Genomic DNA, 19,813 nt, shown 5'->3' with positions numbered 1-19,813 from the left:
GGGCAGTTCATAATGGTTTTTTCTCTTTTTTTTTTGAATTGTTAGGAAGTCACACACAACATATATTATATAAAAAAAAATTGCACAAAAAATAGCATGTAAAACTTCCTGTGATAACTTTTACATTCTTCCCCTTATGCATAAGTATCCTTAATTACATGATCACACAGTTTTCCACCTGGCACCCGTGTCTTTTAGTGCACTCACTGGATTCACAGAGACAGGGAATTGAGGCTGGAGATAAAACACTTGGGCCGCTATTTTCAGGACTTTGGGCACTCTCGTCACAGAAACAGTTGGTGAAAGAAAGGCTGGGAAGAGATAGAGGGAAAAAACCAAAACACAAACAAAAACAAAAGACCCCACAAAAAACATCAACGACAACAAAACACAAAACAAAAGAAAACAACCAAACAAAATCAAACCACCACCAAAACCAAACCAACCCCACCACACTGGGCTGGAAATGAAGGTCTTCTGGCTTGTAGTTAAGATCACTGCAATGTTACCCCAGCGTCTGGATTCTGACTTTCCTCAGCATCACAGGAGGATTGTGTGACAAGCAAGCTAGTTCAACAAAATCTTTGAGATTGTTGCTTATCTTGTGCTTTCTCTGCCTCCAGGGGTCAAACCTGACTATAAGTGCTGCCTCTCAGGTCAGTGAGAATATTGCCTTGAACTTAAACAAGTGTCAAATGCCAAAATCTTCAAACAAAATCTTTAAACACATACCAAATATTCACCAATATTCTTGCTTTTAATCTGTTCTGATAAGGCTGAGTTTATTCACCTCCCTCATCTCAGAAATACTCTAAGAATAAATTCACTGATATTAGGGCAGTCATTGTAAGCTGCCAAGGAAATCCACAGTGCTCCCAGAGCAGGGTTTTGAATGCAATGCAAATACAGTGTAAACAAGTGTAGCAGTAAGATGTTCTGAGGGGTGAGGTACAAAAGGATTTTGCTATATTCTTCTTGCAGGCTGGACACTTCCTCCCTGTGCCTTCTTATTACTGTTATTTTAATGGTAGGTAACCACAGCCAGAATGTTGCAAAACCAAGACATATTAAAAACACTTGATCACAATCTACTGGCTCCTCCTGAAACACTTGCAATGTGTTACATTATGACTTCTATTTTAATGACTAAGACTTGGAGTTAAAATTCCTAACCAGACCTCCTTGAGAATCACTGAAAGACAAAGAAAATCCTTATGATTACACAATACAAATCTTCCTTGTGTACATTACAATGAACCGCAAATAAAAATGATTCACAGGGTGTGCAGTGATATGGATAGGGGACAGGGAATGAGCCAGCGAGGCTGGTTGTCATAACCTATCTACAGCTTAATCTCTGCATTAATCTCTTTATGACAAGTCAAAAGTGAGGACACCACAGTTATTGGCTTATAAAACGTACAAGTCACTCTGCCCACAGACCTGCAGGGTGGAAACAGCCCATCTGACCGTTCTTACCTCCTGACGGATTCACGTTTGGCTGTTGCTGCCTATCAGGGCAGAGCAGCCTGATCAGCTACAGCACCCAGGCCCAGAGCCACAGGCTGAGCTGCTCTCGACAGGGGTGAGTACCGGCTGTCTGGGCAGAACACGCTTCTAAGCGGCGCTGCCTCTCTCTTTGACAGGAGGGCAGCGGGAAGGGCAGCAGCGGGATGTCAGGGCTGCCACATCGACTGGAGTGACCTACATCTACTCCTCTCTGCCGCTCCTCCCTCTGGCTTTCAGCAGCGTCCGCGCTGTTCTGCTACTCTCCACGCAGTGCAATTAGAAAGAGGGATCACCCTGCTGTATACTAATTGTCAAAACCACTTATTTTTCAACCTTAGATTGGAACTATTCCTGAAGTTTTTAATGTATCCAGTACATAGACACATACAGTACTACTGGCAAAGCAAGACTCCTCTGCTGCCCTAACTGACAGAATAAACTTAATGTATTCACACTACCTGCTCTAGGAAGCTCTAGGAATTAGAAATTTGCCAGAAAGAGAAGAAGAAAGGCAGAAGTATGGCTCTAAATTAATCCCAAATAATTTTTATAGTAAAATTCCTATTAGAGGGATAATGTGCAGTGGGCTATTGTGTTAAGTGTAATAGGTAAAGCATGGAGACATTCCTGCACAGAAAGTCTGTTTCGTTCGGTTAATAATTCAGTCAAGACCAGCAAGTTTCCTAGAAAAAAGTACCCCTCTCACCCTGCAAAATCAGTGTCTGTTCTATCTTTGCAGATGTCTAAATTCTTGTCTTTAATTTGATTAATAAAGCCATTACATCAATTGCTAAAGTTTACCAAAGAAAGAAGGACAACATAGAGCAGTATTGAATCTGCCTTTGTTCAATCCAGACCACAAGTTCTGTCCCAAGGAAAGAGCCCATCACATCTTCCTTCAGTTTGCTCACACATTGACTATGCACTAGTAAGAAAGAAGCTGACTCATCCCCCCACCACTACAAACCTGGTAAAATACAAGGCATCTCCTCACGTAGTAGCCAAAAGCCACAATCTAAGAGCTGAAAATTTTGGTAACAGGTTTTTGCTGTGGTGGTTATATTTTTAAATTTTTTTTTCGCTTAGGAGCAAAGTGACAACTTTAAAACTTGGCTGTCCAGCAGGGCAAACAGTTTCCTAAAAGGAGAGTCATTTGCCCAACAGATTTCATTTCAAAGTATATTTCATCAATACAATAATACATTAATAAAATTCACAAGTACCTGGGCGCTTAAGGCCAGGTGTTTCAACTGCTTCCCATCCCAAACAGAACAATCAAGTGCATACGTGACCTCAAAAATATAGCAAATTAAATTTAAAAAGACCACCCCAAAAGAAACAAGAAACTGGAAAATACAGAATAGAGCTGATGACTTCAACTTGTGTCCTGACAGCTTCCAACGTGACCCACACAGATACCATAACTTTAGTGCTAAGAACCATCCGAATACATCACAACTGTCAGTAAATTCTGAGGGTTTGGTTTGTTTGCTTAGTTTTAAATATCTCTTACTACTTCCTGTGGCCAGCGATGGGTTTGCTGTTGCAGTGAAATCATGCACTCCTCCCAGCCGCTGCATTTTCTGAACAATTGACGTTCAACAACAGATGACACTGAAGCATTGGTGGGGCAGCTCCAGAGAATCACATACAATTATGTAAAGCTTGGAACAAAGGCATTCACAGAGGTCTCAGGAAATGAATTTTCGTATGACTAGCCAGCACAGTACGAGCTTTCTGAGCCCATCATGTCAAAGTGACATGACTCCAAGTCTGGTCATTTTTCATCAATTTGATATTCTTTGTAGAATTCAGCACTTCTCACTTGAAAGGACACTCGAGGAAGTGATTCACTACTTCACTGAAACACTTCTTTTACCTACCAGTTGAACTATATTTTTCCCACTTGGCTAAATGTACATTCTTAATCTGAAGCACTGAGGTAGCTTTGAAAAAACTAAAACTGGCTGTAGGACTAGTAATCACTTGAATTTGCAAACACACTGTGCTATGTTTATATTTTTAAAAGCCATTCCTAATCTTTAAAAATAGTTCCTCCTAGGCTAAGATAACATTCTTCTGGATGTGACATTATGACATCTTCCTAAGAACTATTTTGGAGTACTTTCATGTAAGTGGCCAGTGAGCTCAGACCAGCTCATTAGCTCCAGACAACAGGACAGACAGGACAGCAAAGCCCTCAGCACAGGCTGCAATGGGTGGCAAGACCCATTGTGAATACAAGGGCAATTTGTTTACAGAGCTTTAGTGCTCCTGTGTCAGTATTTCTAGCTGAGCTTGAATTAGCTAGCTGCTTCAGTCAATAAAATGCATACAAGTTGTCACCAAAGCAGTTATAAAAAAATAATAAAAAATAATCTACATCCACTGAAAACTCTGCCATTGAAACAGCATTCTGGAGGCAGTTTTGAAATCTCAAAATTTTAGGTTAAACATTTTGCCCTTACTGGCTTTAGAAATGAAAGAAATACGTAGCAGGATTGTGGACAACACTTAATCCTGAGTTAGTAAGGAAAAGTCAGCCTTCCTACTGAAGATTTGCAAGACACAAAGGGAAACAAAAACAATCAGGAGATTTTAAAGTGCGTTTGTAATAACCTCCTCAGTTTGGTTTCTTTATATGATTGACCTGTTCCAAATGTTAGATTGTTATGCTGAATTATCCAGGCATTTAAATACCTCACTGAACCATAAGTCAGAACTAAAACACTCTGCAGCTGCTTTGTGAGAAATCCTAATCTGAATTCACTTAAGGAATTACCTTCTTTCAGGATAGTTATTTCTCAGTTCCCACACAAATTGTCAACGTGTTCTAAGGAAAGTTTCAATCCTATAAACTGTATTTCAATTTGTTTTTCAAAATGTCTTAGATTACACCTTATATAATAGCAGTTCCTTGCTGGAAGGAGAAGAAAGAAGCAACAAGTACCTTGGATGTAAGGTCTCTGTGGAAAATGCCTTTATAATGAAGATAACTGATCCCCATAGCAATGTCATACGCCAGTTTCACCCTCACCGTCCAGGGCAGATGCTGGTTACTGTCTAATAGCTGTTCCAGGTTACCACAGTTGATGTACTGAAAAGACAAAGCAACATTTGTAATTAATTATTGAGCTTCATATGTTGTTAGGAAAGTAAAATTCATCATTACACAAGTGTCCTCAGCTCAGTTACACACTAAAAAAGTTTGCAGATCAAAATAGGTTAAAAATGTTCCCCTTCACCACCTGTACCAATGCATTTATTTATGTTAAAGATGCATGCCACAGCCACACCATGTTAACTCTATGCTATTTAAATACTGGTATTTAAACAGACCCTTCAGAAACACCTACAATACAGTATCACCCTCTCATTTCAGCGTGAGGAAAGTAAGGGCAAAAAGGATGAAGAGCTGGCTCTCATATGGAGTAAGTCAACAAAGAGAGGGCTAAGTATCCAAGAGTAGGTCACAGAGCCTGATCAAGTTCCCAGATATCGATTCCCTAACCTGAAGCAGCAGAGAAAAATATTACATGTTGCTGTAAGTTACGTTTTTTCACTGCTGTATCTACAAGCCCTAATCAGCAACCTGATTCCCCATCAAACAGTAGCCCTCATGAAAAGGAACCTGCATTAAACATAAGATAAATGCTATGAGAGATATTGAAACAAAGCAGAACGCAAATGATGCTAAGTAATATAACCCAGGGTTAAGACATGGCAGCTCCACTGCTCAAATAATCATTACAGCAACACTGGGCTTACGCTTTATGTGTAGAATCTTTATACCATAACAGTAGCTACACCATGTTTGAGAAGCTTCTTGTTTCACTTCTAGTCCATCCCCTCACCAGCAAAACAGCAAAAAGATGAGCTCGCTCTGGAAGGAAAACCTGGCAGAAATGCAGTGAATTCTCTCAAGAAAATCCAAGCAAAGCAGACACGATATTTTGCTCCCAAGCCTGGTCCAAGCATGTAACGCTGCGGCAGGCTGCACCAATTTTGCTCCCCTGTGCCAGACAGCTCTCCAACACTGTAGGGCAACAAAGATGCTGAAGGGAGTGGAGCATCTCCTGTGTGAGGAAAGGCTGAGGGAGCTGGGGCTCTGGAGCTTGGAGAACAGGAGACTGAGGGGTGACCTTATTAATGTTTACCAATACATAAAGGGTGAGTGTCACAAGGACGGAGCCAGGCTCTTCTCAGTGACAACCAACAGTAGGACAAGGGGTAATGGGTTCAAACTGGAATACAAAAGGTTCCACTTAAATTTGAGAAGAAACTTCTTCATGGTGAGGGTGGCAGAGCCTGGTCCAGGCTGCCCAGGAGGGTTGTGGAGTTTCCTTCTCTGCAGACATTCAAACCCGCCTGGACACCTTCCTGTGGAACCTCAGCTGGGTGTTCCTGCTCCATGGGGGGATTGCACTGGATGAGCTTTCCAGGTCCCTTCCAATCCCTGACATTCTGGGATTCTGTGACTCTCTCAAGAGGCTTTGCACTTTCCCGTGTCACTCACCCAGACAAAACATGTGCCATCGTTATCACATTGAAATAAAAATCATAATTGCAACTGTTATTTCAGAAACTTTGAACTTGCTTGTATTTTGTTAGGCTGCTTTGTGTCTTGGAGCTTGAGGCACAAGGTAAACATGAACCACATACCATGCAGTGTGGATGCAGCTGATCTGCTCAGACTACATTATAGCAAGGAAAAAGCACACATAAACCAGGCACTACTAGTAAGTCTGGGGGTCATGGCTCCTCCTGAACAGTCTACCAAAAACCAGCTTCTTCCCTACAGTCAGACCCTGGTGAGCTCAGAGCTCAACAGTGAATTCTGAAAACCTTTTCCAGCAGATAGTTTCACTACCAACTATTTAATGAGGTTACATTGTTGGGGAAGATGAGGCACATGCCAGTTTTAACTGTCATAAATCTTACCAGAACAGCTCAAAGGGTGTGGGGCTCCACTGCTCGCTCGCTCTCAAGTTCCGTCAACTGCTGGCCATGCCACACACAGACACTTGGGCACTAAGCAGCCTCACCCTCAGCATTTGCTTGTGTACTTTTAAACATGAACCTTGGCCTGATCACAGTGCTGTGCATCCACCTTTTGTCCTTGAGCAACAACTGAAGTAAAGGGTGAGTACAAGAGTTCTTTGTACTGAGATGTTCTTCAAAGATGATTAATTAGCTCAAATCTGAGCCAGACTTTAGATAGCAGCTACCTTCTCATATCAAAGGAGGAAATCCCACAGAAGGTGCCTGGGTCTAAGAAATGTTCCAATATTTAGCAGTTTCATGTTCTTTTGACTACTTCAAGATGCTGTTTCATATCTTTTCCATTAAACTAACAGCAGGAGAAAGAGTGCAATGATACACAGGGAAGGATTTCAAAATAAGATACAGAGAAACAGAGTGCTTCCTTGTATTGACTATTTCTAGATGAAACAGGCAAAAAGTATCTGTATTTTACAATTAGGCGAGGAAAACTCTTTAGAGAAGAATCTGACTAACATTTTAAAATGCACTGTATTGCTATTAAATAGTAAAATTTTTTAATCAAACTGCTCTCTTTTATGCTGAAATTAAAAAAAAATACTCAGAAGTTTGTGCTTAGTTCATATCATTTTGCAAAACAAAATGCCTGCTGGCCCTTCTCCAAAACCAAGGCAAACAAGACTTAACACAGCAATGATAAAAATCAAATGTTTAGGAGTTCTATAGCCCAGGCACTGCAGCTGGGGGGAGGGAGTTGATCAGATGACTACGCTGGAAACTGGAAATTGCAGGCTGGTGCAAGCCAGAGATCCAAAACAACCTGGCCCTTCTGCTCAGAGTTCGCATGTCAGGAGAGCGGAGCAGCTCTGGGACCGGTCGCTCGGTGGCTTTGCCACCTCCATCCTTGGAGATTTTTCAAGACCAACCAGGCAGAGCTGCAGCCAACCTGAGTCAGTGTTGGAAACAATGCTGCTTTGAGCTTTTCCAGCTTTGATCTTTCTTTCTCATTGCTTTTATTTGAATCCCTAGGAGAGCTAGATGACCTTCATAGAGCACTCAAGAAAAATAAAAAAGCTCAATAGAATTAGATTCTTTTTTAAATCGCAAGTTGCTAGCATGCGTAAGGAAAATAAAATGGTTGATAAGATTTCTACGTTAACTTTTCATATATTCCCAGCCTCCTTGGAACAGTGTGAATACCATTTCTCATCCAGTTGTATTCAAATCAGAACAATATTGGCCAGCCTGGAACAGAAGGCACTAATGCACCTAGCTCAATAACCTTATTATAATGTGACACTTATGAAATATCTCAAAATATTTCACCTTTCTGACAGGGCAATAACAGACTGTCCATTTAGCACTACCACGCTTGAATTTATTGGCAAAAGAATGCAAGTGGGAAGGGAATCGCTGGCTTTCTATCTGGGTTAGGATTAAACCATGCCATACCATGACAGTAACTGCTCCAGAAACAAACAAGCAACCCATAAGAGTATTGACATACATACTGAAGGAGTATTGACTTACATACCACGATTCTATGATACATACTGAAATGTGACAGTAGCTAGTTATTATTTTGAGCATGCTCATGCTTTCCTTTTCAATAAAGTAGCCCACTCATTTGATCCATTTCGGCTATGTTAGTTAAGTATCTATTCCCCCAGCGCCCTTCCAGTCAAATTGGCTTGCAGTGTCATGCACCAATCTTAGCTGCAAGGACTGGATACCAGCATGGACTGGGTGAAAACTGACACACACGGCCAGGATCAAACCTGACCCTGGCACATCCACAAAGCCCACGAGGCCCCTTATCCCAAACTGCCATCCAGCAAGTGCTCAGACCACTTTTATTAGAGATGTGAGTTATGGCTTTGGCTCTAATTTCTAGTGCACTCCTATGAAGCACAGCAGGTTAATCATCAGGTGAACAACTGAAACAAGATTTTCCTAGAGACACCTTCAAGGCTCTAGCTGATCGCAGATTTTAGCTGGCCAGCAGGTAATATTTGCCTGCAGAGTCCTGAATTGTCCCTAAGGCAAGAAAGAGTTCAGTGCGCTCTCACTGTCACATAAGTAATCCAATTCTTCCAGTCATTCAGGCTGATAATGCAAACAGCCAGCACAATGGCCTATTTTTTCAGAGCCCTTCAACAATGCCTTTTCAAAACAGACACAACATTATAAACATTATTTCCTGATTGCCAGCGCAACTGAAGGAAAAACACTTGTTCTCAATCTCTTACTGGCACAAGCCAGCTCTGTGTGGTCAGTATATCCTAAAGGATGGTGAGCACACCTCTTCCAAAGAGAATATGGATTTTAATTTGTCCCTGGAACATTCCAGTGCTGGTACAGTAAGGCTACAGTGCACACAACATCTCAAAGCATTATTCTCCGACAACAACAACCACCATTGCATAAGTGTACAAGCAACTGGAGCAGAGATCTGGTCGGGCTACAACAATGAAGGCAAAGGACACCACATTTCATAGAGACCTCACAGCTAAATGGAGCAGTGTTCAGACCTTTTCAGACTCTGTATCATCAGGTTGCAGTGAAACAGCTACCCATTATTTCCACTGCTAGCTTTTTGTCATGTAACAGGACACCAACAGTCAGTTTATCTGGTTGCCAGCATCTGAAAGTAACTGCTTTAGGTTGTTTACTACATTTACTACAACTAAACACAGCAAACTGAATACTGGTTTAAAAGACCCTGGCATTTTAACCCACAAAAGTATTCTAAAAACAAATTATCCATGGTAAGAGCTCATTCTTCTGTTGCTAGAACATAAGTCCAGCACAACTGTATTTCTTACACCTCTCCTAAACCTTATGAGGAAAGACAGCAGTAGCTTCATTAAAGGCCAAGTTACCCAGAAGTTCAGCCAAGCACATGTGCTTTATGGATCAAAGAGACTTGAAAAGGCTTCTGATGTTACAGCTTAGTGCTTTCAAGAGACTAATACCGAACTTGAGCTGTCAGATTTTAGCCTTCAAAATTCAAAATAATGTTATCAACACACTAATACGAGAATTAAAAGCTTTTAAAAAAAAGGCGCATAATTCACACAATTTCACCTGTTATTGTTCAAAAACAAAGACTCCAAATAGTGTCAAGTCCAAGTGGGAAGACTTAAGGGAGTTGCAAAGAGTTTTCAATGCTACTTCGAAAACAAATGCTGTTTCAATATGCATGTTTAATATAAATAAGTCACCACATACTGCATAGGAAAGGCAGAAGAAAGTTGGCCTGCTATTTACTCAGCTTTTAATGTTACTGCCTGCCATTTAAAAAAGCAACAAAACCACAAGACACCCCTCTTCAGTAGCCCAAATGTTAAAGGCAATGCATTAAGTGGTTAAGAAAAGCAGCTGCGCAGACTGCATTTAAGATGACAGACAGAATGAGGTAAGTAAAGAATAAGAGCTCCCAGGACCCAAAACACTGCAAGACAAACGCTGAGATAGCAATGAATGAACACACTGGAGAAGCCCACTGAAGAAAACAGGCAGAGAATCAGGAGGAAAGAGAAACTAGAATCACAGCTCTAGCACCTGCAGTGTGGAAAAGTAAGAGAGATGTCAGAGCAAAAGCCAAACTACAGCCTTGGACTCTAAAGGGATACCTGAAAAGCAAAGTAACAATGCAGACATCTATGACAAATACATTGAAGCAGTGTCAAAAGAGATACAACTTGCATATTTGTTTCATTTCTAATGCTGGAAGTAAGACGGTAACTCTGGTGCCAAATAAAATAAAGTTGAGGTCTTTTCACCCATTCGGATTTCTGCAAAGTTAAAAAATAAATAAACTACCCATTTCAAGGAGGACACAACCCAGTCTGCAGTTCTCATATAACAGTCATATGTTACACTCAGCACACTCTAAGTGACTACTTTGAAGGCTTCTGGCTGCAAGACAACAAGCCAGTATCACCCTTCTGCCACAACTGGCATTATTGGCTACCGTGGGAGGATTGGAAATCTCCTTGTTTCCCCCAACCATTTTCATTAGCTTCAGCTGTTCAGAACTGGAAAAGAAAGACAGTATCAGTATGTTCAAAACTACAATATGAGATACTAAATGTTGATACACTCACTATCATATCAAATGGAATTGGTTTTGAAGTTAAAAAAAAAATCTACAAAACCACCTCACTCAAGCACCTCTGAGCAGTAACCTTCCCTTTCCATTACATATCTAACACATTGATTGCACCAAACAAAATAAAACATTAAAGCAGACCAAGCTGGATGTTTAATGTGGGCTGCGCGGGTATATTTTTGGACAGCAGGTGAACTCATGTTGCCAGGAAGAAAAACACAAGCACTGAAAGAGTCAGAACACACAGGTGAAGCAAGCACATCTCAGAACAAAACTCAGACTGTTGCATGAGAGACCAGAAGGGCTCAAGTGGCTTGGAAAAACAACCTGATTGAAAGGACAGAAGAAAAGCCAAAAGCGTTCCTCGTAAGGGCACTTTCCTGCTCCTCAGTTGCTGAAAACCAAGGGGAAAAAAGTCCGTAACCTAAAGTCCATTTCTCTTCCACTTTTCAACCAATACAAACAATTCTGTTCTTTGATAAAAAATTATGTACTTTCGTTAAAGGCATTAATCATTACGGGATTAAAATAATCTCGCGATAAAAAGTGTCAGTTGTTCACAGAGGAGAGGGCAAGCTTCCTTGTGCAATTGCCATGGGCTGCTTGCTCATCAGAACTCAGATCCAAAAAGCCAACAAACACAACAGATCTACCTCTGGTTTTAATAATTCTGTGTCAGCTGTGGCATTGATCAATTCACTTGCTCCTCCTTCTAAAAGGGCAAGTACAGGCATGGCTTATTTTATAAGGGCAAACAAGAATTAACATGCACTGACTCAGGAAAGAGCTGTAACTAAAACCCATTTGTTGCATTCCAAACATTTCAGTGCTGGCATCAAAAGAACATGGCAAGATTAGTCTTCCTTTCATTCTCTACATCCAACAGCTCTTATGGTCAGCATGACGAATTTACCCCTTTCCTGTCATTCCGTTCAATCAAAATCTAATGTTCACTTGCTTGCCTGCTGCTAGAACTGGATTACTGTGATTAAGGCTTCAACGGCAGTCACATAGCAACAACGCACTATTGCAACCCACATTTATGAAGTAAGGTTTATGGACGCTCCCTTAGTCATATTCAGGTTTAAAATCCTTCAGGAAATCAGCTTATTTTGTTGGAACCGGAAAACACTCCCAGTATATCTACACACAAATTGACGTTGATAACCATTTTTCCTGTAATTATATTTGCAGAAAAAACAAAAAGCAATGAAGGTCTAACAAAAAACTTGCACTTATAATCTGAAGTCACAACCATTTGGATTCTAAGCAGAGCCTAGTTTCAGTGCAGATAAGAATCTGGGATACGGTGAGATAGCAATGGCATAAATTAGCACGCAGGCACAGAAGAGAAAGGACCTTGTTGCTGACATCGGCAAGAGAAACAGCACTTCTCCAGTAACACTTCTGCTAAGAGCAGAAGGCTCTATCTGTAGTGACAGCATTTGAACACACCACACACTCAGTTCTGCCTAGACACAAGCTGTAGCCCCTGACAAGGAGCCTCTTCTTTAAGAAAAGGTCTTTCTCACCTTTCCCACAAAGATACCAGCAGCAGCAACCCACGGATTATACGTCCGCAAGGTTCCAGATAAATAACCTGTTTGCTTCGTTTTTTGAAGCCTGTAAAACAGCTACAAGGATCTACTGGGTGCAAAAGTTATAGCACACAAACACCTCTCATGGTACAAACTTGTGAGCTGTTTCAGAGTACTTTTCCAAGCGTCAACACTTCAGCTGTGTCAAAATGTCCATTTACATCTGAGGGTGCTCAAACATTTTATTGGCAAACATAGAATGCAGCAAGATCCCTTATTAATAGCGATGTGCAGGAGCAAACGTTAAAGGCTTCTGAATGGTTCGGATGGCTGGTGAGCAAAGTGAGGAAGTGAAACTGCAAAACACTTGTTAATTCACGATTATGTTTCCTGGGGTCCAGGGCGAAGAGGCAGGGGGTGGGAAAAAAGAGAAAGTGCAACCAGCAAACTGAATTTACTGGAAAATACAGAAGAAATCACAATCTATTTGGATTGCTTCTTTTCATACACACAAGTAACAGGAAAATCTAGTCTTCAAGGCAGTATTCAGTTCTCCTCCCTTCTCTCCACCTCATACCATAACAGTTGAGAAGTAAGTTGCATCTTCTCATTCTTATTAACCTAGACATATTTCCAGGATATCAGAAAGTAACAATAAAACAATTGCAGTGGTTACAGTTCAATAATGGTTTTACTTTTTGCTTCAGACAATGGTAAACGGTCCAACAGGCTTCCAATGAGTGTTAAAACACTGATACTAGAAATTCCACACACACCAACCCCCAAATAACCCCACACAATACACATGCACCCCCAGGCACGTGTGTGTGCCACACATGCAGAGAAGGGAGAGAAGTAATGAGACAATGGAGCTTGCTGTTTGCAGTTCAACATTAGCTGCCTCTTATCTTTCTTCTATTCTGCAGACATTCTAAGGAGGAAGAAGAGGTTACCACCAGCAAGATATTTGGCAAGCCTTCCTCAGAACACAAGATATTTAGATGCAACTATCTCATATAAAATATAAATTTAAAAAGTTTCTTGTGCACTATTACAGGCTCTAAAGTGATGAAACAAGTCAATCATTCTCCCACAAGAGGAGCAAAAAGGAATTAAATCCAACATATAGCCTCTGTAGCCAAGATCTAAAAAGACTAGAATTCAGAAGCTTGCATGTCTAGAAGCTCTTCCTGAAATAACTGGTTGCTCATCACTTCTGATCTAGCATCTGCATGCATAAATATAGAATGTGCGCCTCAAGTTCAGCTCACATTTTTGAAGTCTTGGCTTCTGTCTTTGCATGAAGATTTCTTTAGTGTCTCTGATTATAGTACCTTTTACAGCTGAACTTTCTTCTCTGTGAGAATCCACCCTTCTCACCCAACCACACATTGCAAATGCATCTCGCAGCTTCCCCGTGCCCTCAGCACAGTGCGGTGCTTACACAGCTTCCATTGCTTGTCTGCTTTCGGTAGAAGGAGATTTTTGCTGCAGAGTTGTCCCCGATGTGTTTAATTTACCTGGTCACCACGAACCCACTGTAGGGTTTTCCTTTAACTGATCTGCCAGCCCTTCCCCCATGAGGCCAGCTTGCATCCTCCGTAAGCCAGGATTTTTGGCGGTTTTCTGTTTCCCACAACTAAGCTTTTTACTGCAGATTTTGAGAATCAGTTCCACCTTTCTGTAAAGTAAGGACCCACGTGAACCGCTCTTCTTATTCTAATTCTGCACATGTACATGAGAGCAAATCAGTCTCTTTAAAAAGATGCATTTTGGGGGAATTGGTCAAATCATATCACAGAAAAACACACAAATTCAGTAATTAAAGCTTCCTCCTGTCCTCAGAACAAGTGTTGCAACCAGGTATGGCAGCATTTAACTACCCATCAAACTGAAGCTAAGTCTTAAAAAAAATCCTCTGTTGCTTACGGGTCTTCAATGAGTGGAATCAGACTGTTAGCTTTCATTTCTGAAAAATTAAATAGGCATCAGATGTAGGAAAAGAAGACTGAAAGATCACCTCACTTAAATAGGGTCCTTTCCATGCTTCCCAAGAACCTGACTTTGGATATTGAAGCACTCAAAACTGCAAAGCTACAAATGAGACAGACCAAGCTGAAACTCCTGCAGAGGTCTATACCATTTCTGCTGGAGAAAGAACTAAAGGGTCAAGCTCACCACGTATGCCACGACATCAGGCTGCAAGAATATGAACTGGAGATGGAATTTCAGCCAGAACGCTAAATTTCCTGCCTCCTGTCATTGAAAGCCAGGCCCCCTCGTGTGATTTTAAATGGACTCTCTTGGTGTGTGCAGCACATCAAGCTGTGTTTGGGACTGAAGTATTTTTTTTTCCTTTTAACTAATTCACAAAAATATTTGGTTCCCAAGGAAAATAATATAAACAAAGTAAAGAATATGTACTTTGTCTTAACTTCTGTGAAATAACTTCAGAGTCTCAGACACACTGCTTTTTGTGTCACCAACTAACTCACAAAACCTTAAAATCATTGGATAAAGTTTAAGCAGTGTGACATTTTCCAAATACCAACACTACCCTCCCTTTTCTATAAGCTTTTTAAACTCTACTTAGTTTGAACAGTCTCATTTACTCGTGTACCATGTTCAGAATTAATTTTGCATCTAGTGGTGCATACAGATGAGTCAGGTTTAATTCTACCATTAACCAGCCTAACTCGAATCTCACTTGCAAGGTACATAGATTGGTACCAGAGTGCATTCAGCCACTTTTTATAAATTAAATTGAGAACCTAAGTGAACTGTTACAGTAAAACTGAAACTGACAGCCCATATGCTTTGAAGAGTTCAAAAACTCAGACAAAATGTGGCTCAAGTGCTGGCAAGTATTAGAACTGCATTTCAAAACTATCAAAGATGTATGAGGAATCATTTTGCAAGCTATACAGGAACAATAAAAAGCATTAGATCTACATGTGGTCCTGGACAAATAACTTATTTCAGATATGCACACACATACAAGTACATAATATTCAATTTATTTTTCTTTAATGTCACAACAATTTAAGCAAAAGCTAAAAATTATACTTTGATATAAGAAATCTGAAGCATATCCCAAGGCTTATCACTTTAAAGATTCAGGGGTTTTGACATTTAAAAACATATTGCTAGAGACTTGGTTTACCATGTTATAAACACATTTATTTTGGAAAATAAACAGAAGCTTCCTAACTCTCCCAACTCTAAAGCTCTCTTTGCTAACTCAGAAGCTCTAAAAAGGCCCCTGTTACCTAAGTCTTGCTTCCTTTTGGCAAGACAGCTGCTGTATGTGACAAAAAAGGTGATACTTTCAGTTCTTCCTAACTTAGCCCTGCTGTTCAAGCACAGTGAAGCAGAAAACACAGGCAAGAGCCCTACCTTTCTGTCCTTGTTCCTGAGCTGATACTCGCACGTGCCAGTAAGCTGGCACACAGTAAAAGGGATTTTTGCATCTTGTAGGTCCATCTTAACTCTGTTGCCCAAAGTAAAAAGACAACACCGTTCTATGTCTTTTAAAAAACAATGACAGAATTAACTAAACGTTCCTAAATACCTATTAGCTTGCAACAATTTTTCTGTGGCGAGATAAATGTTTTCTCAAGAACAGAAACAAAGCACTATACAGATAGCGAACAGTCCTAACACACATCTTATGTGATGCATTTATTCTCTTTTAGTGCTGGAAAAAGAGTTGCAATGAAATGAAATTATTTCTCACCTTTTACATTACAGACTAGCCTAGTTTTCCTAACATCTGAGCTATCTCCTGCTCTGTTTTAAGCCTTACTTTTGCTGCCACAGCCCTTATTCTGCTCCTCAGGTCCTACAGTGAACTTCTTGCACAGTCCTCAGTCACTGCTGCATCAGACGACGTTACCATTACTGCTCTCTAGAGGTCAAATCCCTAGGGTCCAGATGAATGGTTCTCTCTTGATCCCAAAGCACGTATCTGCAAGGCCTGACTCCTAACGACCCCAGTAAGGGAAAAGCTAATGAAGCCAAACAACCAAATTAACAGAGGAAATAACACAGATGTGCGCTGGCTGGACTTCCAGTCCTACAACGAAGGCAGCAAAAGGGGAAAGCAAATAATAGCAATCTGCACTCTAGTTTTATACCACATAACCATTCTTATCATCAAAGCATACCTTCCTGGAATTAAATACATTCAGTTCTAACACCCAAGTCCATACCAGAAGGGGTACAAAGTAACCATGGTTTAACAGGGGACGTGACACCTGTGACACTTGTGGAAAGGCTAAGCTTGCGCTTATGGTACTTGTGCTTTATATCTGTAAAGGCCCAGATTGCCTCGGCATTTTCCAGCACCACTAATTATTCCTCTTCTTCCTGTTCCCAGGGGAGAATATAAAATGAAGCTGTAGCTCTAATGGATGTTACAAAAAATACCTGAACTAAGGACAAAAAAGCATAAAGCATCCAAGTAGATACTTATTACGGTATTAATCCACAGGTCATGCTATTAATTGGCTGAGAGATCATAAGGATCAATTTAACTCTGCTAATTGCATTTATAATCTATTTAAATCGTTGCTCTTGGGAGGAAAAGCAGAGAAGTTTTCGGTTATCACAGGGAAACTTACTGAAAAAAACCCTCTCTCTCCAAAAGCCACAGGCTCTTTCATTAAGACGAGCTTTAGAAGTACAAAAGGGATACACTGTGCAAGGAAGGAAAAATAAAAAGTCTTTTCCTAACTGCTACATAACAGCATTCTTGTCTCGAAACAATGAATTGTGGTTGATGGTAAAAACAGCAGTGTTAAATTCAGTAAGCTATTGCAGTGCAACATGTCAAAGTTGTCCAACAGCAATTATCTCGCCCAAGACAAAAATTAACATGTCTGGAAGGATTTCCATACTCAATTTGTTCCTGAGGTTTATGACACAGCTGTTAAGAAAAAAATTGAACTGAAAATGCACAAAAGTTCAAATAATTTTGTAGATTCTCTTAAAAAAGTTAAAGCAGCAGCCAAGATTTTTCTTACAGCACCTTTTGCCACATACGCCTGCATTAAAGTCTGCTGTCCCTACCGTACATTGCCAGTGTGCATTATTGCAGCCAACGCCACTCTGAGCACCCAGGAAATGTTTCAGACTTCAAGGCGCTTTCCTGCACACAGCACCTGTGAGGTGCAGCATGCGAGGCAGCTGATAAGCAGATGCCACTGAACAGGATGCACTGGAGGAGTCGGGTGCGGGGCAAGGCTGGATTGCCCCTTCCAGTTATCTCACCATTGTTCCAATGGCACAAATACGGCACCTTACAATCATGGCTGCCCAAATATTCTCTTACACCCATGAAGCATCTAGTGCCACACCATGGATGGGATGGAAGCAGGACTGACGAGGTAGTAGCAGCAAGAAGACTGGAAGACTGTAGGAGAGGCACGTCAGGCAGACAGCAGATCCAGCTGCTGAAAGGATCCCATCCACCTCTCCATCACACACTGTGTGTTCCTGCCACACACACCACATGTTCCCCCCACACTGCCACGGCCCTGCTCCCTGCCCAAAAAAGCTCCAATGCATGGCAGATACTGCACTGAGCAAGTAAAGCTACAGCTTCAGATTGTGGTGGCTGAGCATCTGTGCGTTTTTTTACTATCATCCAGTATGAACTGATAGCCATAAAACTTCTGTTGTAACAATTAGCTATTGTTTGTGAAGAACTGCAATCTCAAGATATCCCTATTAACACATAATAACTCTCCCTTCCTCATCTTCTATACATACAGTTGTCAGGGTTTTCATTTACTTCAAGAAGGAATTATCAAGCTGTATGACTCATTCTGTGCATATATATATATACATCTAATTATAACAAGATTTTAGCTTGACCTCTGTCAGAAATTCAGATAAACCTCCTTAACGGAATTCAACAAATAATTTGAGGTCTGCAAGAAGATGCTAAGTGGCTTTTACGTGCTAGACTGTATGCCATTTTACCTGCTTTGGTGTAATAGAACCTGCAACAAACAAATTCGTTTGCCTCCTGTCTAAAATGGATGCTTGTTCATGCATCCATTCCACGGTAAATGTGTATGGGGTAAGATCCTATGCTATTGCTATTAAGTCATGGCTGATCCACGTCCCCTGGAGTGCACGCTGTCTGCTAACGGCCTGGCAGCCACTCAGATCTGGTCTCTGAACACTCAGCAGCATCTCATGCTGACTGACACCAGAGCCTGTGCTGCTCTGCAGGCTCCTCCAAGCCTGAGGATGCTGTGTGCCAGGAAATTAAGAAATGGAAGCGAATAGAGACTTGTCAGATCAGGAAAATGGTTGGAAAGCAGAGAGAGGCTTGAAGGAGAGACTGAAATTAGGTTGGAGAGACATGTGAGTACAGCAGGAAGCCCCGCAGATTTTCGTAGCTACGGAAACAAACCACTAGCTACAGATTAGAGCTGAATACTGAGAAAAGAATACCCAGTTCCTGGTTTTACAGAAAATGAGCACGGCAGATCTGTGCCCATCAGCTCCAAGTTAGTAAGGCAGTCTAATACCTGCCAACTCATCTGGGTGCTGCACCTATTAAAGCATCTACTTTTTCCTTAAATGTTTCTTAACTCTGTGCTTGCAGGGATAGAGGTCCCTGCCAACCTGAGCCGTTCTGTGACTCTAAGGATAGATACTGAACTACTTCAGAAGAGGCATATGCCACAGCTTCTGGCTTGAGCAGAACTTTGAAAGCAATATTGGCTATTCAAAACTGATAAGACTGCAGATTTAGAACGAGGCCAAAGTCCTAGTGTAGTCTGTAATTAAACAATTCCACTTTTATTTTGAAAAAAAAAAAGCAAACAGAAACTGTTTCTTGCCCAACAGTTTTAAAAACAAAAGCCACTTGAGAGAGGACAATTAAAACAATGTAAAACGTTGCCAAAAGGGAAAAACCCAAGGGTTACATACGATCAACACCTTTCTCAAGCAAAAACCTGTTCTGCGTGATCCACTGTGTTTATCCTCCCATATGTTCAAACACGCAAGAGAAGAAACCTGTACCACTCTGCCTTCCAATGACAAAGCGATGTCTATTACTAATGCAGCCCCTTAACAGGCTTATAAAATCCTCAAGGCTCCTCTAAGACCATCTGTGGTTGTTGTTCTGTCTGTTAATAGCACAAGAGGCTATTAAGCACAAGTCTGCTAAATCCATTCACCGAACATTTGCCACAAGTTCTCAACTTCTTCTGTCATGGAAACATATACATTTGAATAAGCATGATTTCCCATCATGCCCTCAGAGATAAGCTCTAAGCGATGCTGTATCCCTTTTACTTAGGCATATCATCACCTGTACTCTCAAAACGCAAGTAGTGATAATTCAGTTCCTTACAGAACAGGCCCAGCACAGGCTAATGCGAGGATTCTCCTTGCAGTGACTCAGACACCTATTGAGTAACAGGCCTCTGAATCAATAGTTTCATCTCCAAGAAGTGAAACCCTGGCAGAAGTTCTCTGAGTACTAGTCGTGTCAGGCTACTACCAATTATGTTGAGCATGAGAAAAGCTAGGAAACCACCTTTTTGAACCACAAGCTGAAAAAAGCTACATGATAGTGGCTGATCTGTTTCTCCTTCTGGGCTATATTTGAACTGATGATTCACCATGT

At 41.0% G+C, this 19,813-nt stretch overlaps 1 protein-coding gene across 1 annotated transcript in view; it reads right to left on the bottom strand.

Annotated features, from left to right (window-relative positions):
- Positions 1–19,813, bottom strand: part of TESK2 (testis associated actin remodelling kinase 2) — a 72,590-nt gene that overhangs the window by 19,209 nt on the left and 33,568 nt on the right. The window contains exon 5 of the mRNA XM_065841744.2: positions 4,460–4,606. Coding sequence (XP_065697816.2) covers positions 4,460–4,606 — 147 coding nt within the window. The remainder of the gene's footprint in view (positions 1–4,459; positions 4,607–19,813) is intronic.

This window comes from Patagioenas fasciata, chromosome 6 (genome assembly GCF_037038585.1).
Source record: "Patagioenas fasciata isolate bPatFas1 chromosome 6, bPatFas1.hap1, whole genome shotgun sequence".
Classification (NCBI taxonomy): Eukaryota; Metazoa; Chordata; class Aves; order Columbiformes; family Columbidae; genus Patagioenas; species Patagioenas fasciata.
This window is presented reverse-complemented; position numbering and strand designations above follow the sequence as displayed.